Raw genomic sequence first — 20,227 nt, 5'->3', positions numbered from 1 at the left:
ATAAAGTTTCAAAAAGTATTAGAGTTGTCACTTAGTTTAAAGTGGGTTGAGAGGACTGTAGCGCACAGATGATCACAGATCAATGCATTGGCAACAAGCAAAACTGCAAGAATAAAATGCTGGGGCGGGAAATAATGTTTTCAGTAAGCTTAGTTTATTTGTTTCTAAACTGTAGCCTACAAAGGTAGGTCACTGTTGGATCACTGGGGCAAGTGGCATAGCTATGAGAACCAGTTGGGGCCTTGTTCATGTGGCTTTATTCTAATGTGGTACTTTACCCGAGATTTTGTAACATTTCTTAAGCCCCACATTCTTCTCCCACAAATCAAGAAGTGTCACAGCTTTTAAATTTTCATGCCAGTTCAAAGCTGGGTGACTGGGGCATGCACAGGCACAGGGATTTGAGGGGTCCAAGAACTGACCCACCCCTGCAAATTCAAAGGCATCAGCATAAAAAAGTAGAAGACTGCACTCAGTTTCAACAAACCAAAAAGGCAAAAGTTATTCAAGGCTTCCTGTCTGAGGGTCTTTCAGGGCTATGGGGGTACAAGGGAACACGATCATTTATTTCAAGGGAACAAGGAGTTTTTTTTGGGATTAATTTGAGTGAACAAGGGATATCTCTACTATTTAAGGGAGCTTTGAAAAATTTTGGAGAACAATGGAATTCAATAGTTTGGAACGTGACAGGGGAGAAAAGGTGAAATTTTCAAGGGAACATGCTACTCCCGCGCCGTGAGGCCCTCTTCTCTGAGGGAACGAGACTGTGGATCAAGCTAATCCAGTTCTGGCCCTGTCTCTGTCACAGAGCGTTGCGTGACAGAGGTCTGGGATCCGGCTTGTTACGGAATAGAGGTTGATGGGATTTTGCTCCCATAGTTCCTGGCGAACTTCCGTGATTTTTCCGCTAGGAGACTGGGCTCGATATCCCAGGATAGGTAACAAAGTAATTTTCCCAGAAGAAAGAAATTTTATTTTTATTTCTCTCTGAAGGTAAACAGTCGCTGTACCCTTATTATACGGTAATGGGGTAAACGTGTTGTCAGGTGCTTATTCGTCTCCTCGTTTTTGAAGATAATCCGAAAACGAAAGCGGTGACGAAGCAAATTTGGAAAGCGCCGTGAAAAAAGCTGAAGAATGTCGTGGCCAGTTCTGATTGCTCGTAGGAATTCGTCTGGTGTACCCGGGGCTTGGAGATGCACAGGTCGAAACAACGAGGAAATGGTCGACAAGCTTGTTCACATGGGAGTTATAACGGTCAAAGAAGTCGAGGACGCTTTTCGTGCGGTTCCTCGGGGGGCTTTCGTTTCCCCTGACCTACAACTGGAAGCCTACATCGATGCGCCATTGCTCGGAGATCCGCATCTTCATATGTCGGCCCCTCATATGTACGCTACTGTCCTGGAGGCCTTAGATCTGTCGCCAGGTAGGAGTCTTTTTATTTCTGTGTTGCTCTTTTATGTGGCGTTTGGAGTTGCACAGTTAAATTGTACGTATTTCTGCCGGCACCGTGAAATAGCTCACTAAAGTTGGCTAAATTGAGGTCATTGCGTACCTTGACTTAATAATTCCACTTTCCATTTCGCCAATATTATCAGTTTTGATGAGCTTGGTAAGTTTGAGCGTTCAGAGGTATAACTATTACTTCAGAGATGCTTTGAGATAAAGTCAAATACTTACGAACTGTGACAAAACTACCCCAATATGTACACTTAAGCTTATAATATATATTTAAAAGCTTATTTGTCCTAATGTGAAAGTTAGGTTTAGCTACATGTATGTATCGTTAGATCCCTCTCCAGTTATCGAAAGGTAATAATTAACGCCCTTAAAATATCGATATTGGACCTAGGCATCTAAGCTTTCTAAATGTTGACATGACTTATAAATTGATTATATAAACAAAGAGGAAAAGAGACATAACATCCCTTCCCCAGCTGTGCATAGTCCCCAGGTATTTGACTAGTTGATATGTAGGAGCATTGATTGCTTGCTATGATTCTACGATGGGGCATTTGGACACCAATTTTTGCCTGGGAGATGGGAATTAACCAACTGAAAATCTGCCAGGGGAAATGTCAGATGCCCAGGGGGTTGCCCAGGAGGGATGTTTATACAAATTTTACATGATTGTAACGGATTTGATACCTGAACCACAGTTCAACTGGCTGACCAAGATTAATTTTAGCACTCATGAGGCTTGTTTTTGCATTATAGCTGTGACCACTACAATCACTGATAAAAAGTTCACTGATCCATGTGTCCCTATGCAAACAACTCTTCAGCAGCTGTGGCAATCATTGTCGCTAGAATTTCTGAGATAGATTTTGGTTCTATCTTGGTGATCAGTTTGTCTGCTTGTACAGACACATTCTATGTGTCACAGGATAATCTGGCTGGAAACATGTTTCATGTCTTTCCTTCTTCTCTTCCATCAGGTTTGTCATTCCTCAACATTGGTAGTGGAACTGGCTACTTTTCCTGTTTGGCTGGTTGTATTTTGCAAGCTCAGGGTATCAATCATGGCATTGAACTACATGAAGATCTTGTGCACTTTGCTAAGGAAAGGGTCGAGGAATTCCTAAGGTTCTCTCCTTCGGTGGCTTACGACATGTGTCCACCCAAGTTTATAGCTGGAAATTGTTTTCGATTGGACCCAACAGGATGTAGCTATGACAGGGTTTACTGTGGAGCTGCCTGTCCAGCAAGTAAAGCTCCTTTCATTTTAAGTTTAACCAAAATTGGAGGATTTGCCATCATTCCTTGTAGAGACAGGGTAAGGTTTTTTCATTTGTGTTTGTTACCACATGTTTGGGAGTTAACAATTAGACCTCTAGCCCGCAAGGGCTATTGACCTGTGGCCCTTGAGGGTGAAGGGTCTAATTGTTTTGGTATCACTTAACTAGTCGGACAGAAAAGGCAATAATAAGTTAGCAAATGCAAGTTGAAGAAATATCTATTTGGGAATAAAATTAAAGGAAGTGTCACGCTTGATTGCGCCAATTTCGCTACTTGAGGACTATTACCAATAGTCCTCTAGTAATGTAGCCAATTAAAATGCAGGATTTGCATTAGTCCACAAGTTGGGTGATACTAATAGGACTTAGTAGATCTGGTTAATGAAGGCTTTCTAAAGGTGCCTGACTACAAGGTTAAACATAGGTACAGCTGTAGCTTATTAGGCTGCTGCTTGACTATGGCTTCCATGACCTGATGTGACATAATTATTATTGCTTTTCTCCTGGGTGGAATGCACATTTTACCCACGTAACTGCCCCTCTCCCCTCCTCCCTCCCCCATCCAGCATTTTCATTTTTTGTTTGAAAAGTTATTATTGTTGCATTTCTTTTATACTCAGCTGCTGAAAATTGAACGAGTGTCTGATTCAGGAGTGAAACAGACTTGTATCAGTGAGGTGTCTTTTGCATCACTAGTGGCAATGCCTGAAAGTGATTCAAGTCTTCCCAAGCTTTCATTTCCAAAGGAAAATCCAAGAAAGAAAGAAAAGGTTTGTGCATTATAACGCCATTGTCAACTGGCACATACAGCATGCCATGTACACTTAAACCTAACCTGGATGTTGGCATAGCAAGAAACTTTTTCCCAATGAGTTTTTGGAGAGCGGGGATGGTGCGTTGCAGTGACAAGAGTGAGAAGGCTTCTTACCAGTGTGGACTGGGTTTGATTCCAGCCTTATGTCCATATGTAGGCTTCTTTTGTTGGTTCTTGCATTTCTCCAAGGGTTTTTCTCCCTGTACTCTGGCTTTCCTCCTTCTGAAAAAAAAAATTTCCAATTCAACCTGGATAGAGGACCTTCACAACCAGTGACCAGCTAGGGCTGATGTGGCTCCCTCTCTGAGTCAATATTGTAATTAAGTTATTTGTTTGTTTACAAGTTTATTTATTTACTGTGGGACTGTGTGCAAATCTGTTTGTTTTCCTAGTCATTTTTAGAGCTGTTTTTAATTGAGAGTCGTAAAACCAAAGCCAAACCAATTACTTAAGCAATCAGACTACTCAGCCAATCTCAAACCATAGTAAAACCAAAACCAAAGTAATTGCCTGATTACTTTCGACACTCAATTGAAATCCACTAAATTGCCAGTATATGATATGTTAAATAATTTTACAGTTTCAATTCTTATAGACAATATTGATCTGTCTCCATTTGTTTATGATGGCAGTCTCTACGAGTTTACCCTCCATCCAGTATACTGGTTAGCCGTGGACAGGCCAGATCACTGTTAGCAAGACTGCGAGCACTCCAAGAAGCTAGTGGTATGGACTTATTTCTGTCTCGTATTAATAACAATTTAAGAGTCTTTTGTTTGAAAATTAATCAAGACCAACTTAGTTTTGTAGGTAAATTATGCATTTAAATTTAAGAAACAAAGAAAATCAGTTTTTCCATCTTGCCCAAAGTGCAACATGTTTGCCCCACAGTGATTTATTTTCACTAGCCCCCCTCCCCCTCAGGTACGATTAAGAAAGGATTAAAATGATTGTGAAACTTACTGTAGTAATTTGATCTCTTACAGTTCTTCGACTGTAATTTAAATTTCCTCGACTTTTACCCCTGATTTTGTAGTTACTATATGATAGTTAGCAGTTCTCCACACTAGTTGAAATATTATACATTCAAGACATATGGCATCACAGTGCAACTATTAGAATCAGACCACTTGGAAAAGAGTTAACCAATCAGAATGTTACTTGAGAACAAAGGATAGCGACCTTTTTCTCTAATAAACCAATAACATTGAAGAATATGAACCCCTTACAATAGTTCTTAACAGAATTGAAAACTTAACAAAGTGCAAAATAATTCACTTACCTCTTGGGAAACTTTTGTTGATTGGTTAGTTTTGATCCTTAATTTTGTACGCTTTTCAATGGTTTCAGTTTAGTTGTCGCAAAATTAGTTTTCAAGTTAATATTTGTGAGTGAGATTTATAATTATGATAATTGGCCATCAAGGACTGAATTTCTAAGAGTGTATAATAATAATGCAGAGGAATCAAAAGTGTTAAATATGTTTTCACTTCAAAGAGACTGTTACTGTAACTGCCATTTCTAGAAGCTACCAGTCCATTGTTCTCAGTTTACGTCTTGTTTGGTTAGTTTTTCCAGGTGGCACGGTTGAATTATTTGCACTGTAAGATCGTTTCTCTGGCACCTTTCTTCTGTTGACTGAAGAAACTAACAAGTAGTTTGCTGTTTGTTTGTTGCAGAATGTTTGCATATGTCTTTGCGTCTACCTGTCGCATTCTGTTATGTCCCATGTCAACAACAGATCCAGCAGTACCTCAGTAAGAATTCAAAAACAAAGAAAGAATCAAGAACCATTGTGACTTCACCTGTGGACAGAAAGATCTCTTTCTTTGGCCTGCAAGGTACATGCGGAGAAATGAGTTCTTCTTGCACAGATCAGACAGGCTCAGAGAGTCTTTGGAGCCATCTACAGCAAGACAAGCTATGGCAAACTGTGCTGGAGTATTACTACAGCCTCTGTAATGTCTCCATTGAGAAGAGAAGTCAAGCATTGAATGTCTACATCAAGAGACGAGTCAAGCAGAAAAGTGAAAGAAGAGAAAGTAAGAAAAGCTTGTCTTATGCTGAGATTGCTCATAAGCTTGGCATACTCGCTGTGAACATGGCACCTCCTCCGATCTCAAAACAAAAATTGGAGGACACAGTGGAAAACAGAACTGAGTTAGAAGGAATATCATGTACAGCAACTACTTCTTCTCCAAGTGGCTTCTGTGGTGCACTTCGTGTAGATGGCAGTATCACTGAACAGCACGGCACTAATGGCTGTTCAGCCAAATTGCCATGCAGCACTCTTGCTAATGATTCAATTGTTGCAAGTGATAGCAATTCTCAGCAAACAAGGTTATGCGACACTACAAAACATCCAAGTACATTAAGTGACAGTCAACCACCCAACAAATTGTCTTGGAAGTCTTCTTCAGATAAAGATTCTTCTTGTCAACTAAGCTTACATAATGAATGTAGAACTTCAAGCACATCTTCTGGATCACATGGCCCACGATATACTAATGTACTTATTGACTTAGAGAAAGTGCACATGGAAAGGTTATCCAGTGTACCTTCAAATGGCTGGGACATAAACAATGATCTTGTTCTTGTGCGCTTTTTATGCGAAGTTCATGAAAAGTCTAATCCAGGACGATGTAAGGTAAGAAAATAATGAAGTCTTTTTAATAGTACATTAAACTGCTCGGAATGCGTTAGGACAACTCTGTCTGCCTTCAAGGAGTTTTCTCCTTAAAGAGAGGCCATATGGTTTAGAGAGATGTCTGCTGTGGAGGTACAATAACAGGGGTGAGCTTTATTGGCATCAACTTCTTGGCTTGATGTCGACTTTACCTTAACTTGCTAAATTACCGAATGGTCTGAGGTTTTACAGTTAAGCTTCCTCTCGACTTTTATTAAAACTGGGATGAGTGATGTAAATCAACAAGTGTGTAGAGTCAGTGTATAGTCTTTGTCAAGGTCAACACTTAAAGGATTCTGTACTTGGTCTAATGAAGACCAAACCACCAGTCCTTATACTAATTTCTCTCTCATCATGAAACTGACAAGAGAATTTGGACAATCTACAAATTAATGTCCAAACGTGTCTACAGTTTACAGAAGATTTGTCTAGATACCTCATCCCCGCTAATCCTGTGAATGCATTGTGTCAATATGCGAACATAAGTTACGTATTTGCATCATCAATCCAACAGGGCTGGTTCAAGGCTGAAAGTGTCATACCTGAGCTGTTTTCCAAGGCTGGTACCATGAGCCATCCATGTCTTGCTGGCCTCTCTGCAGAGCAGTTAGCTTACCGGGCTATTGCTCTGTGTAGAATTGCTCAGATTCTTGACTCAGTGCTTTATCTCGTGAGCGGCCCCTCTATGTTGAGAGACCAGACCTTTTGTCCAAATAAATTCCTGCTTGATTCCTTTTCGGAGTCCTCCTTCATGTCATCATGGCTATTCTCAGAGTCCAGAGGAAGCCCAACTCCAGTTTTAAAGAGAAAAGAAGGTTTGTCAAAGCGTGACGTGGAGGGGAAAGCTGATGATTCACCCAAAGAGGAGACTAATCACCAACAGGAGGTGATTGTCAAAAAGACAACAGCCTCACGAGTATCCCCTGAAAGGTACAAGGAGCAACTCAGGAAGGTGAAGAACAAGGTGAGAACATGCATTTGTTCCACTGTTTCAGGAGTATACTTATTAAAGATTAAAGATTGGCCCGTGTACTGTTGTTACAGAAGAAATTGCCTTTTGTTGGTACAATTCACCCATAAAATAACAAGTTTGTTACGGGTGTGAAGATCTTGAAAGGCTACAAGTGACTCAAAACTTTATGTCAGTCCTGAGTCTTTTGTCATCAGACAAGGGCCAACCAAGATCTGGCCATGTCCAGCAAACGGATCTATAAAATTTGGGGAGATTTTTTTAGTGCACCTGTTGATGATGGTTAATTAGAGAGCTTGAGCAAACCACAACGGCAACGGCAACGAGAACGGCACCAAACAAAAGGTTTAATATTGTGAGCAGAACACTTGTCAGACTAAAAAGACAACTTAGTCTGTCACGTGTCTTCTCAAGAAAGACATGTGAAAGCAACCCAGTTATTGTGTGTTGCGGAGGTGCTCTCTGAATTTTTCGAGATCCATCGTTTGTGCAGGACATTTCTTATCAGCTTCAAAGCCCTCATGTTCCATCTTTTGAACCTGAGAGTACACAATGTTATGCGTGTTTAAGGCCCCAGCCACACTACACCCGAGGAATTTTAAAACGCAACAATCACCGGCCATTTTGGATTTGTGTTTGAGGAAAACTCGGTCAGGAAAATCACATGGTTATCGTGAAGCCATTGTGTTTGAAAAGCTCCGTTTTCAAAATGTTTCCCGTCCACACGAAAACGCAAAGCCGGCATTTTCAACTTCCTCTGGTTTGAAGAGCGTTTTCGAAAAGCTCTGTTTTCGAGACGGATTAGTGTGGACAGTAGGCCTATATACATGTAACCGTAGAAATAAAGCTGTGTTTTCAAATTTCTCCGGCGTAGTGTGGAGGCTGCCTAAGATTTCGCCTTTAACATTTGTTTTGTCCTTTGCTTCTTGGTAGATACATTTTATAGAAGAACAAAAGCAACTAGTTCACAGCATTCGAGAGCAGGAGATACCTCCACAGGAACTAACTCTTGACATGGACATTGTTGATGCCAAGCTGCAGCGGAATGAACTGATGCTTAAACAACAGAAACAAGAACATTACAAAAACAACCTGCAAGCACTGTTGAAGAAACTCAAGGAAGAAGAGAAGCTGCTTGCCAAGGTCTTGAATACAGTTAATGTTGTCCTTGATAGAGCTTAGGCCTTTCCACAAATATCTCGTAAAATCGAATATATATCTTTCAGGAAACTCTCTAAAAATCTGCTAAATACCAAAAAAAATTCTAACTATCTTGAAAAACCGTCTAAAAATCTCATAGTTTTGTCTTACAAATACACTGATTTTGAATCACTTTGGCCGAAATTTTCAAAACTTTCTTGAAGTACAAGTAGTAGGAGTTGAGGGAGAAGATCCAGGCATTTCCATGTTACCAGCATCTGCCATTTCGGAAAATTGCTGCTTCAGCGCTTCTAGTGAATATATTTTTGGAGTAGGAAATCGCTGAGCTGGATTGTTTCTGGGATAGAACTGAGTAGTGTTTCGAGAAAATAGCGAGGAAAACGCGGGGCTAAGCCAAAAAAAGGATATGAATATTTCTAAATAAACTAAAATTTTCTAAACATCTTTATATTTTCTAAATATCTCGGAAACTTCCAAATATCTCAATATCCAAATATCCGGATATTTGTGAAAAGGCCTAACAGAGCTGTTCTTCACTGCAGTTTTCCAATGACATCTAAATCAAGTGATTGTATCTGACCAATCATAACAAAATCAAAAAGCGCTATGAACCAATCAGAGCTAGACTTAAAAGCATGCCACCGGCGCCAAGCGCGGGAAAATACGCACAAGCCAAGTCACAGTTGTTGCCTTTGATTGGTTAAAAAATTAATAATACACATGAAAAAATTACTCGATCCTGATTGGCTAAGAGCAGTGCTGTTCAAGTGTAACACAGTGCAAAAAGTGTAACATCAGTGCGAAAAGTGTAACACCAGTGCAAATTACACATCGAAATTCTGGATTATGATTGACTGAAAGACAATAGGAACTTTTCCAAGAAAATGATATCACGTAAAATGATGACGAAAATTTTGAGCTGAAACTTTGAAAAAAGTTTTCTCAAATGAGAAAAAATGGCTTCAAGAAAGATCTTCCGGCACTTCCTCCGCGCGAATTTTTTCATGTTTATATTATTAATAAGTAATCATACGGTTTTTCTCGTTCAATTTGGAGTTAATTTGCACTTGTGAGTTTTTCAAAAAGCTGAAATTACACTCGCCGAAGCGGCTCGTGCAATTTCAGCTTTTTGAAAAACTCACTCGTGTAAATTAATTCCAAATTGAACTCGAAACTGTATGATTACCTATACAAATTATTTGCTGTGATTGGTTACATTGTGTTGCGCAAGGTTCTTATGCTTTTTGTTGCTGTAAAGCACACTCATAATCAAAATGGTATTTTACAGCCTCTACTTAGTGCATACTCAGATGAGCTTTACAATAATAAAGATATTGTTTCGCTCTCCGTACAATTCACCGTTACCACCGTGATCAGTTGACACTTGAATCACAACAATTTAATTCCATTCGTTATCGATGATTACTTCGAAATCTAGAAATATTGACAAAAGCATGAACACTAAAGGAAACTAAACGAAAGAAAAACATAAGCAAAGTTGGACGCCTGATGGCGAACACTTACCCGGTGACTCAAGAGATTTACAGCAAAACGGAACTACAACTCAAAATCTACTGTAACCGTTGCAAGAAGGCTGACTGCTAAAAATTGATAAAATGTGCAAATAAGTTAACTGTTATGATTCATGCATATCTGCGCACGCGCGGGCTCAAAATAACGCACGTTCTCTCGTGAACGAAACATACTTTGAGGTGAACAGTTTTCAACTGGTGTGCAGGAACTGCACACCAATGTAAAGTAAATACAGCCACCATTAAGCTTTGTGAAGTAATTATGTTTTTTCTGTTATTCAACAGAAGGCGGAGTCTTCACTAGAGGCCTCAAGGCAGGAGACAATTGAAGTTCAACAGTCCAGTTCCTCGGCGCAGCCGGCTACTAAAATTACAGACCAGTCAGCTGGGTCATCTCGAAAATGGAGTGTCAGCTCTTCTAGTAAGCAGGAAAATGACAGCAGTAACTCTGTGCGTTACGACTTATCATCGCTACTGCCAAAAATGCGTTTTCTGTTGCCGCTCTGCAATCAGCGGTGGCGCTTGGTTCAAGAGCTGTTGCAGACCACTGAACTGTCAGCTCCTGATTACATGCCGGTTATAACGGTGGATAGGCGAGTACCGCTGATCGAGCGCCATGCTGACTCGCGGAACAGTGTTTTCTTACAAGTTTACCATGAGCTGAGAGGGGAGAAGCTTCATTTTCGGTCAGTAAGCTTGGTTTTGTGTTTATTTAGTAATTGTTGTGAGCTAAGACCAAAATAACAATGACGCCAATTGCTTTGACCGAAAATAAACAAATAAACGAATTAGAGCTCACGTAAACATAAAATTGGTGGTAAACAAGCGTTGGGTGTTTAATGCGGGAAAAAGTGCCGATCGAATACCAAGCGCTAGTTTCATTTGTCAAGCGCGGGAAATCAAGTTTCCTCTGCCAACCGCGGGAAAACACGCTCGACCAAGTCCCTGAGTTGAGTTTAAAAGTGGGTGCACCTGTACTGGTTGTTGACATTGCGTTTCTTTGCAGCTGGAACAAGAGGAAGTATGACCAATGGTGGGAAGTGAAGTTTGTAGGTGAAGGCATTATTGATCAGGTGGGTTGATACAAATTGATAAATGGGATTCTTAGTTAGGCTTGTTATTTTTCACGTTATGCAGAACTTACACAATGGAAATGGCAAACGCTTTCACCGTTTATGGTCAGATGAGAGAGTCTTTACAACAGACACGCAACAGACATGTGTCTTCTAAATCCATTCAAAACCACTACTTTCTTAACCTCTGTTAAGCAATCAGCCCTTGGTGTTAGCAGACATTTTTTCTTTAACTTTGTTCCCATTTCACACTAGGGTGGAGGTTTTCGTGACTCTTTGGCTGAACTTGCTGACGAGCTATGCCCTCCTGAAGAACGCATACCGGAGATCCTGCCATATCTGATCAGAACTCCTAATCACAAGGTAATAGATGTCCGACAGTAGCAATTAAATAATGAAAGAATGAAAGATGCGAATGCAGCCATAACACTACTGGAAAAATGACCTGAAAAAATTTTAGGCTCTGAACGGGATTCGAACCCACACGCGACCGCTCTCATGTGGCTTTGATAGCTCAGTTGGTGGAGCATTGCACCGGTAACGCAAAGGACGTGGGTTCGAATCCCGTTCAGAGCCTGAAATTTTTCAGGTCATTTTTCCAGTAGTGTTATGGCTGCATTCGCATCTGTCATTCTTTCATCCTAATCACAAGGTACACCCCTTCTTGGCCGCATCGAGTAATTTAGGTTGGAATAGAATATAAATCTAGGTCAGTTGATCAGTCAGTAAGTCAGGCAGTCAGTCGGTCTGTTGGCTGGTCATTTGGTCAGTCAATCAGTAGACAGTCAGTTGGTCAGTCGGTCAGTCGGTCAGTCAATAAGTCAGTCAGTCAGTCCATCCGTCTGTCCGTCCATCAGTCAGTCAGTCAGTCAGTCAAATCAGTCAGTCAGCCAGTCAGTCAGTCAGTCAGTCAGTCAATCAATCAGTCAATCAGTCAATCAGTCAATCAGTCAATCAGTCAATCAGTCAATCAATCAATCAGTCAATCAATCAATCAATCACTCAATCACTCAATCCTCAATCAATCAATCAATCAATCAATCAATCACTCAATCACTCAATCAATCACTCAATCACTCAATCAATCACTCACTCACTCACTCAATCAATCAATCCGTCCGTCCGTCAGTCAGTCAGTCAGTCAGTCAGTCAGTCAGTCAGTCAGTCAGTCAATAAAAGAATGTTAATGTTCGCAGTATGATTTTTCTTAGGAGAAGACTGGTGATTTTCTGGACTGTTTCATTCCCAATCCCTCTTGTGACGCTTTGCACATGTTCCACTGGCTAGGGGTCCTCATGGGAGGAGCATATCGCAGTGATGAGAGCCTCACTGTGGCCTTCCCTCCTTTTGTTTGGAAGCTCATTGTTGGAGAGCATGTCACGTGGGCCAAGGACTACATCGCCATTGATGAAGCAGCTGTTAACATAACAGGTGAGAGTAACACGTAATCTCTGCAGACATGTTGACACTGTTGCCCGTTGCGAGGAATAATTTGTCCTGCAACTTGCGCGCTACACGCGCGATTTTTTTCATGGAACTTCGTCGCGCGTGGGTGCTGTCGCTGCTCGAGGTGGGCAGTTGAGGGAACTAAATACGCCGTCACATGTAGTGTACTATGAGTTGTGCAACTTGTTTCTTGTTTCCTTATTTTGCGCGCTTTTGATCTTTTTGCGAGACGCTTTTAGTAGCATGATACATCGCAATGTGTGTCACAGCTGCGCACAATTCGCGTTCTATTCCTCTTTTGTTGTTGTTGTCTGCCTTGTTGTGTTCCGCACAGGAGCGCGCCAAAGGTTCTGCAATTCGAGGCATAATTCTCCGCCTAACTTGTGACTATGTCTTGGCTCTTTTGAACTATGGGGAAAAGAGACTTTTACATTTGTCCTTGTGTAGTTTCATGTACACATGCTACGTTCGTTTGACTGGATTGTACTGAAACGATTTCGTGGCCCCTTCGTCGAACAAAAGTAATTCACTGGTCCCTGAAGCATTTTCTAAGCTCACGGTATTCCTTTAACTTCTTATCGTAGATGAACTAGAAGTCCAAGACGAAGCGTCATACCTCAGTAGCTATGGCAACGAGTGCACGTTCTCCACTGTGTTGAGTGACGGCCGGCGTGTGGAGTTACTCCCAGGAGGGGAGGGGAGAGTAGTGAAGCCTGAGGAGAGACAGGAGTACACTAGCTTAGTGAGAAAGGTCCGGATGACTGAATTCACTAAACAGGTATGATACAGTTTGAAGAGTATTTGTGAAGTAGATAGGTAAAGTAAAAGAAACGTGATTTAAACACGGTACAATTTCTGTAAATAATGATAACTACTGCTCGCTGCAAATGTTTGTAAGTGGTGATTTTAAAATAGCGCTTCAAGTCTATAGGATTGGGATGTGATAACGCTATTTTAAGTTATGCAAGTGAATATGTGAAAGATCATATATTTGAACTGCGGAGAAAGATGTACAGACATGATTGATCATTGATGATCATTCTTGCCTTTATATCTTTCGCCGCAGTTCAAATATATGATCTTTCACGTATTCACTTGCATTCTTCACCATCTACGGGTATAATACGAACTTGCAACGTGACCACCTTTCAGTTGGCTTGATAACTTAGTTGGTAGAGCACTACATCGGTATTCGGTGAGGTCAAGCTTTATTTTCACAGCTGTTTAACTTGTGTGCATAACTGCGGTGATCGTTATGTCTTTAAACGTTAACGTATGCGCAGGTATGGTTTGATTGTCATGTTGTTATTTCCTCGCAGGTTCAGGCAATCAGAGAGGGCTTGATGTCAGTTATCCCCGAGTCTGTGCTCTGTCTTCTCACCTGGAGTAACCTGGAGCGAGGAGTCTGTGGAGATCGGGAAATTTCTGTCGCTCAGCTCAAGTCGGCCTGTAAGTGTTTCCCTTTGGTGATTATTGATAAACTTTAAGATTTATCTGAAGTTCGCCAATACGAACAACCACGGTTTTTTTATGTCATAAGAAATATAATTGTTGGCTTGTGATTTATTCCTTCGTGAAGAATTTCCAAGGTGGGAGACGCGCTAGCTTCACAGACCATATTCGTATTCTCGGTATGGGACTGGAACTAGCTTGCAACTGAGGCTAATGCGGGGAGTCTCTTTTTAATGATATCCTCCCTCCCCCATTGCAAGCTAGTTCCAGGTCAATACGAATATAACTTACTGATGGTGCATTCGACTCCGTATTATGTGGTCCGGCTTCACTAGCACCCAGGGGTCATTGGGTTCTGCCCTTGGGAGAGAGACTTTTTAAACCCTTAGTGCCTCTCTCTACCCTGATGTGGAAACTGGTATGGGGCGGGGGGAGGGGGGTACCCTGCCATGGGCTTAAATTTCATTCAATAGGAGTAGAAATACCCACAGTCGTTTCATGCTACCAAAACTCGAGCTGCGTTCTGTCCCGTCAAGCTACTTAGGTATGAAGGCAAGCTTTAGTGTACCTTATATATGCCGTAATTGAGCTATTTATTTCGGTGGGGTAAGTCTCTTACAACATTTAATCGGGTCAGTTACTTCAAAAGTCGGTGCATTTTTTTCGTAGGTAAATACGGTGATGACTTAAACGAATCGTCGGAGTCGGTAAAGCATCTTGGGACAGTTCTGACTCAGTTCACTTCTGACGAGCGGAGTCGATTCCTTCGTTTTGTGACGGGACGTAAGAGGCCGCCTGCTCCATTTACTGTGGCCAAAGCCGGCGGAGACAAGGACAGCCTGCCTCATGCCTCCACGTGCGCTAGTACGCTGTTCCTTCCCGACTACTCGTCTGCCTCTATTGCAAAGGAAAAGCTCAGGTTAGCAAAGAAAGTCAACGTAATCACTCTCTAGCCAATCACAAAGAACACAGGCAATCCAGTGAACCAATCAAAACTCGACGCAAATATATAAAGCTTACGCGAAGCGCGGGAAAACCTGTCAGCGAGTCGCGATTGGTTTTGGTTTTACCTTCTGATTGGTTGACAAAGAATTTCGCGGGCTTATTGTAAACCAATCGCTATAGAATTTTCAACTTGAACGCTCTATTTGCTCAGAGGAAACCTGGAAACCTAGCAGGGAACCTATCAGCAAACACTAGGTCCCAGTCTCTTAAGTCCAGTAATCACACTTCGCGGGCTCTTCCCTCGAGTTATCTCGCCCTGGAAACGACGTTGCGCTACAGGTTTTGAAATATTGACGATACTTGTAAGATTTTTTGGATACTGTACATTATTCATTAATCGGTATATAGGCGAGTCGAGACTGCATTATGCTTACGTTAAAGCGATAAGTCAAATTACATTGAAATAATGATGCATTTTGTAATGTTATTTTTCCTTTGTCCCCAGCTATGCCATATCAAACTGTGTGGCCATCGACACCGACACAAGTCCATGGTGAACCGATTGCTTCCGACTATTAAGTGGAAAAACTAAAATGAACCTCGACTTCCCTGGAAATGTTCAACAGGGAGCTCTCTCAGAGCTCCACTCATAGACCAAGTGCTTACAATAGAATTAATAAATATACCAATATTCAAACATAGCTTCTATATTTTTAAATTGTCAATGAACGGCCTTTAAGCCGAACGAAAATTGAGCATATTTGCCGATGTAGTGTATAGTGTGCAGTACTGGGGGAATGTTAAGTAGAATGCCCGTTGTATTTCAGCTTAAGTTAACTTTTACAATATAATCGGGTTTACTGACGTAGTTGGAGGTTAAGAGATAATATAATTAGGTTGTAAACAACTGTTTGTGGGAAATCCTATCTAATAGGAAGTGCAATATTTTTTCGTTTAAGAATATCTTTTTGCTTACAAAATTAAACGTTTGTAGAAACATTTGGAGAATATTTTTTTCAACCGATTCCTGGGTAATGGTTTTCGGTCAGTGCTATGTTACAGCTTTCTCTTTTGGCATTTACTAGCCCGAGATTTTATCATTTCTCTTCGAAGATGTACGAAATATAGCAATGGCAGAGTTAACAATGACAGCAGTCTCGAAACCAATAAGCAAGCTCTTAGGCAATTATATTCAAGTCATATTTTGAAAACTGCGTCATTGATAAGTGTATTAAAGGAGCAATGTAACGCATTTTTATTTTTCTGATGTGCAAAAATAATAGGTTTTTCTAGGGTAGAAAAAAACCAACCAAGTAATAGCCAACCGCATTATAAAAGGATGAGAATAAGGATAGATTCCAAGAGACAAACAAATGCCATGATTTTCAAGATCCGTCGCCCGTGGCTTAGCTGTATCAAAAGTGCCCGGGAAGGTATCTTCCTCGTCCCTAGGCCCCTTTACCTTTCTTTGGTGAGGGGGTTAGAATCAGGGAGCGCGGGGCTTGGTACTGGTCAAGTGATAAAATAGGGTAGGAGACTCATTGCGCGCTTTGCACCATTAACGCATGTGCTCATGCATAATCATATTACTCTAGTAGTTCGTTTTTAAACGGGCCAATAAACGTGCTAAACGACAGCTCTGTTCTTTGTTTTTTTCCATAAATAGCTTCAATTAACTGGAATAGTCACGAATCCATGCCGCGCTATTGATTGACATTCTCACCACCGTATTCTGGCCATTTAGACCGTAGTTGGTCCTTAGAGACCGCCATTAACTTATTTAAGTCATGATTTCCAATTTTATTCTATCTTTTCGCGAAGTTTTGTCGGCTGTCGGCAAAAAGCTTTTCCCACCCTCCTCCCCATTCGGCGACGTTTACCTTCGTTGCTTGCATTCACAGCTCATTCCCCGGGCAAAGTGTTTTCCCCATCACTTATCCGCAGCTCGGCATTGAGTGGTTATTGTGGCAGTGAAGATGTAAACTATTTGCCAAAAGTTAGGAGATTGTGAAAAAATATCGGAAACATTGTTTGCTTTTCGGACACGAGCACATGGAAGTCTTTCGTCCGAGCACCCAAGTCTTTAGGCTTGATTGCCAGCCGCTGTTCGGAAAAGGAGCCCGCGCTACTCCCCCGAACTCGGGAAGGAACGTAGACCGGACTCGAGAAAGCGGCGGAAATCGAGCCTACCAAGTCTTCCGTCACTAGAGAAAGTGAAGTCTTCTTTACGTCGACTCGATTCTGAATCCCCTCACTAATACTTTTTTGAGGGGGATGTATATGGGGGTTGAACAAATTCCAAAATAACATTCCTGCACAACGAAAAGTGCTCAGAAAAAAGAACACGAAGAGACTCGTGAGTTCTGAAATAGCTGCCCCCTACTGACTGCGCGCTAGTGAATAACGAAAAGTCAGGAGGGGATCTAGTTTTAATCCAAGCCAACTTAACCGCAGGGTAAAAATAATTTGATGCTTCTTGACAAGAAACGTGTTAAAGACGGCATCTACCTGTCGACGGAATCACTCTGGAAACATAATCAAGGTGATTAAAATCCTTTCAGTTTTCTGGAAACATTTACAGCGCTAATCTACTGCACTCAGACTTACATATAAAGCAATGGTACTCGCGATAGCTTTTTCACTGTCAAAACGGGAAAACAGTCGGGTCTTTTGCTTTCAACTTAGCCGTGTTGCTTTTTGAACCGTAAAATTGATCACACGGAAATGTTTCCGTTTATAAATTAACGCCTAACAAAGCGGGGAAAACACTGCTACGGTTCAGTTCCACTTCAAAGTACGAGGTTTCGTATCCAATTGTTATTTGGTTAAAACCGAAAATCGAAATAGTTGCCTTTCTTTCAAAATTATGCGTGGCATCTTTGGAAATACCTCTGGTATCTAACAAACACGTATATGCGCTCTCTGTATTCAACGGCTGCTTGCTCGTTGTAAATTTCGCTACAGCTATACCCTGCAAACAGGCTCCCAGCGAGGGTGGAAAAAAATCCGGCGAGCAAAATGAGTCGTTTAGCGCGAAATAAAGAATTCCGCGAGCGAGGTCCGCGAGCAAAGAGTGTGATCCATTTTTCCAAGTGTGACGTACTTTTAAAAGTGTGACCTATTTTCCCAATTTTTCCAAGTGTGCCGCACTTTTCTGAGTGTGCTGCATTTTTCCAAGTGTGGCGCATTTTTCCAACTCTGACGCATTTTACCAAGTGTGCCGCATTTTTCCGAATGTGCCGCATTTTTCCGATTGTGCCGCATTTTTCCAAGTGTGCCACATTTTTCTAAGTGTGCCGCATTTTTGGAAAAGTGTGGCGCATTTTACCAACTGTGGCCCATTTTTCCAAGTGTGCCGCATTTTTCTGAGTGTGCCGCATTTTTAAAAGTGTGGCGCTTTTTTCCAACTGTGACGCATTTTTCCGAGTGTGCCGCATTATTTCAAAGTGTGGCGCATTTTTAAAAGTGTGTGGCATTTTTTCAACTGTGTTGCATTTTTCGAAGTGTAGCGCATTTTCCCGAGTGTGGCGCATATTTAAAAGTGTGCCGCATTTTTCCGAGTGTGAGGCAGCTTTAAAAGTGTGGCGCATTTTTCCAACTGTGGGGCATTTTTCGAAGTGTGCCGCACTTTTCCGAGTGTTGAGCATTTTTAAAAGTGTGGCGCATTTCTCCAACTGGGACGCATTTTTCCGAGTGTGGTGCATTTTTAAGAGTGTGGCGCATTATTCTAAGTGTGGCGCATTTTTCCAAGTGTGACGCATATTTCCGAGTGTGCCGCATTTTTAAAAGTGTGGCGCATTTTTAAGTGTGGCATTTTTTCAACTGTGTCGCATTTTTGGAAGTGTGGCGCATTTTTCCGAGTGGGCCTTTTTTCCGAGTGTACCGCATTTTTCCAAGTGTGCCGCATTTTTCCGAGTGTGCCTTATTTTTAAAAGTGTGGCGCATTTTTTCAACTGTGTCGCAGTTTTTCGAAGTGTGCCGCATTTTTAAAAGTGTGACGCATTTTTCCAAGTGTGCCGCATTTTTCCGAGTTTTCCGCATTTTTCCAAGTGTGCCGCATTTTTTGTAGTGTGCCGCATTTGCGAAAGTGTGGCGCGTGTTTTCAACTGTGACGCATTTTTCCAAGTGTGTCGCATTTTTAAAAGTGTGGCGCATTTTTCCAACTGTGACACACTTTTCGGAGTGTGGCGCATTATTCCTACTGTGGCGCATTTTTGCAAGTGTGCCGCGTTTTTCCGAGTATGCCGCATTTTTTCGAGTGTGCCACATTTTTCCGAGTGTGCCGCATTTTTAAAAGTGTGGCGCTTTTTTCCAACTGTGGTGCATTTTTCCAAGTGTGCCGCATTTGTGAAAGCGTGGCGCATTTTTGAAAGTGTGGTGCATTTTTCCAAGTGTGCCGCTTGTTTTCGAGTGTGCCGCATTTTTCCGAATGTGCCGTATTTTTAAAAGTGTGGCGCATTTCTCCAAGTGTCGCATATTTCGAATTGTGCCGCATTTTTTCAAGTCTGACGCATGTTTTTAAGTGCTGCATTTTTCCGAGTGTGCCGCATTTTTGCAAGTTCTTCGCCTTTTTTTTAAGTGACTCAGTTTTCCAAGTGTGACCCATTTTTCCAAGTATAACCCAGTTTTCCAGGAGTAACCTACATTTCCAGGAGTGACCCGTTTTTCTAGGTTTAACCCATTTTTCCAGGTGTGATCGATTTGTCGAGGTGTGACCCATTTTTCCAAGTGTACCGCATTTTTTCAAATGTGAGGCATTTTTCCGAGTGTGCCGCATTTTTCCAAGTGTGCTGCATTTTTCAAAGTGTGGCGCATTTTTGCAACTGTGAGGCATTTTTCCAAGTGTGCCTTATTATTCCGAGTGTGCCGCAGTTTTTTAAAAGTTCCCGACTTTTCCAGGTGTTCTGGTTTTTTCCAAGTTTGCCGCATTTTTCCAAGTGTGACCCATTTTTCCAAGTTTGAGTTATTTTTCCAAGTATGATCCATTTTTCCAGGTGTAACCCGATTTTCGAGTTGTGACCCATTTGTCCAGGTGTGAACCTTTTCTCCAGGTGTAACCCATTTTTCCCGGTGTGAGCGATTTGTCCAGATGTGACCCAGAAATTAGAGCCCATGTCTTGCTGGGTATTTCAGAGTCTCATGAATCTCGTCATGAAAATCGTACAAGGACAGCCACGAGGAAAAAATCGAACAAGTGCTTTCTACTATCCAGCAAGATTTATTGCCCACCCAAAAAATCATGCACAACCTAAATGTGAGAAAAGAAATTTCATACCCCAGAAAGTTGCCCAGCCCCACCCCTGAAAGGTGTAATGGTCCATCCTTGGCAGAAAGATACCATGTTGAGGCCCAAACTTAATCAAGGACTTCACGACTGCATTTTACTGTAAAACAATGTGAAGAAACAAAA

General features: G+C 41.5%; 1 protein-coding gene across 1 annotated transcript; it reads left to right on the top strand.

Annotated features, from left to right (window-relative positions):
- Positions 1–122: 122 nt before the first annotated feature.
- Positions 123–17,222, top strand: LOC145462190 (uncharacterized). Its single transcript, XM_081445695.1, has 15 exons — positions 123–1,426; positions 2,439–2,776; positions 3,359–3,508; positions 4,185–4,278; positions 5,232–6,199; positions 6,753–7,202; positions 8,142–8,351; positions 10,187–10,587; positions 10,908–10,974; positions 11,230–11,337; positions 12,186–12,405; positions 13,005–13,198; positions 13,740–13,869; positions 14,542–14,791; positions 15,323–17,222. Exons 1-15 carry the CDS (start codon positions 1,138–1,140, stop codon positions 15,372–15,374), a joined length of 3,921 nt encoding a protein of 1,306 aa, XP_081301821.1. The 5' UTR covers positions 123–1,137; the 3' UTR covers positions 15,375–17,222.
- Positions 17,223–20,227: the final 3,005 nt, after the last annotated feature.

This window comes from Orbicella franksi, chromosome 12 (genome assembly GCF_964199315.1).
Source record: "Orbicella franksi chromosome 12, jaOrbFran1.1, whole genome shotgun sequence".
Lineage (NCBI taxonomy): Eukaryota > Metazoa > Cnidaria > Anthozoa > Scleractinia > Merulinidae > Orbicella > Orbicella franksi.
Note: the sequence above shows the minus strand (reverse complement) of the source record. Positions and strands in the feature narration are given on the sequence as shown.

What these genes read in the sequence shown, in the direction of transcription:
- LOC145462190 (XM_081445695.1), top strand. Translation starts at nt 1,138, where the DNA reads ATGTCGTGGCCAGTTCTGATTGCTCGTAGGAATTCGTCTGGTGTACCC. An exon ending in ATCCAAGAAAGAAAGAAAAG is followed by an intron (nt 3,509 to 4,184) that starts GTTTGTGCATTA and finishes TTATGATGGCAG; the next exon opens with TCTCTACGAGTTTACCCTCC. An exon ending in TCAGGAAGGTGAAGAACAAG is followed by an intron (nt 7,203 to 8,141) that starts GTGAGAACATGC and finishes GCTTCTTGGTAG; the next exon opens with ATACATTTTATAGAAGAACA.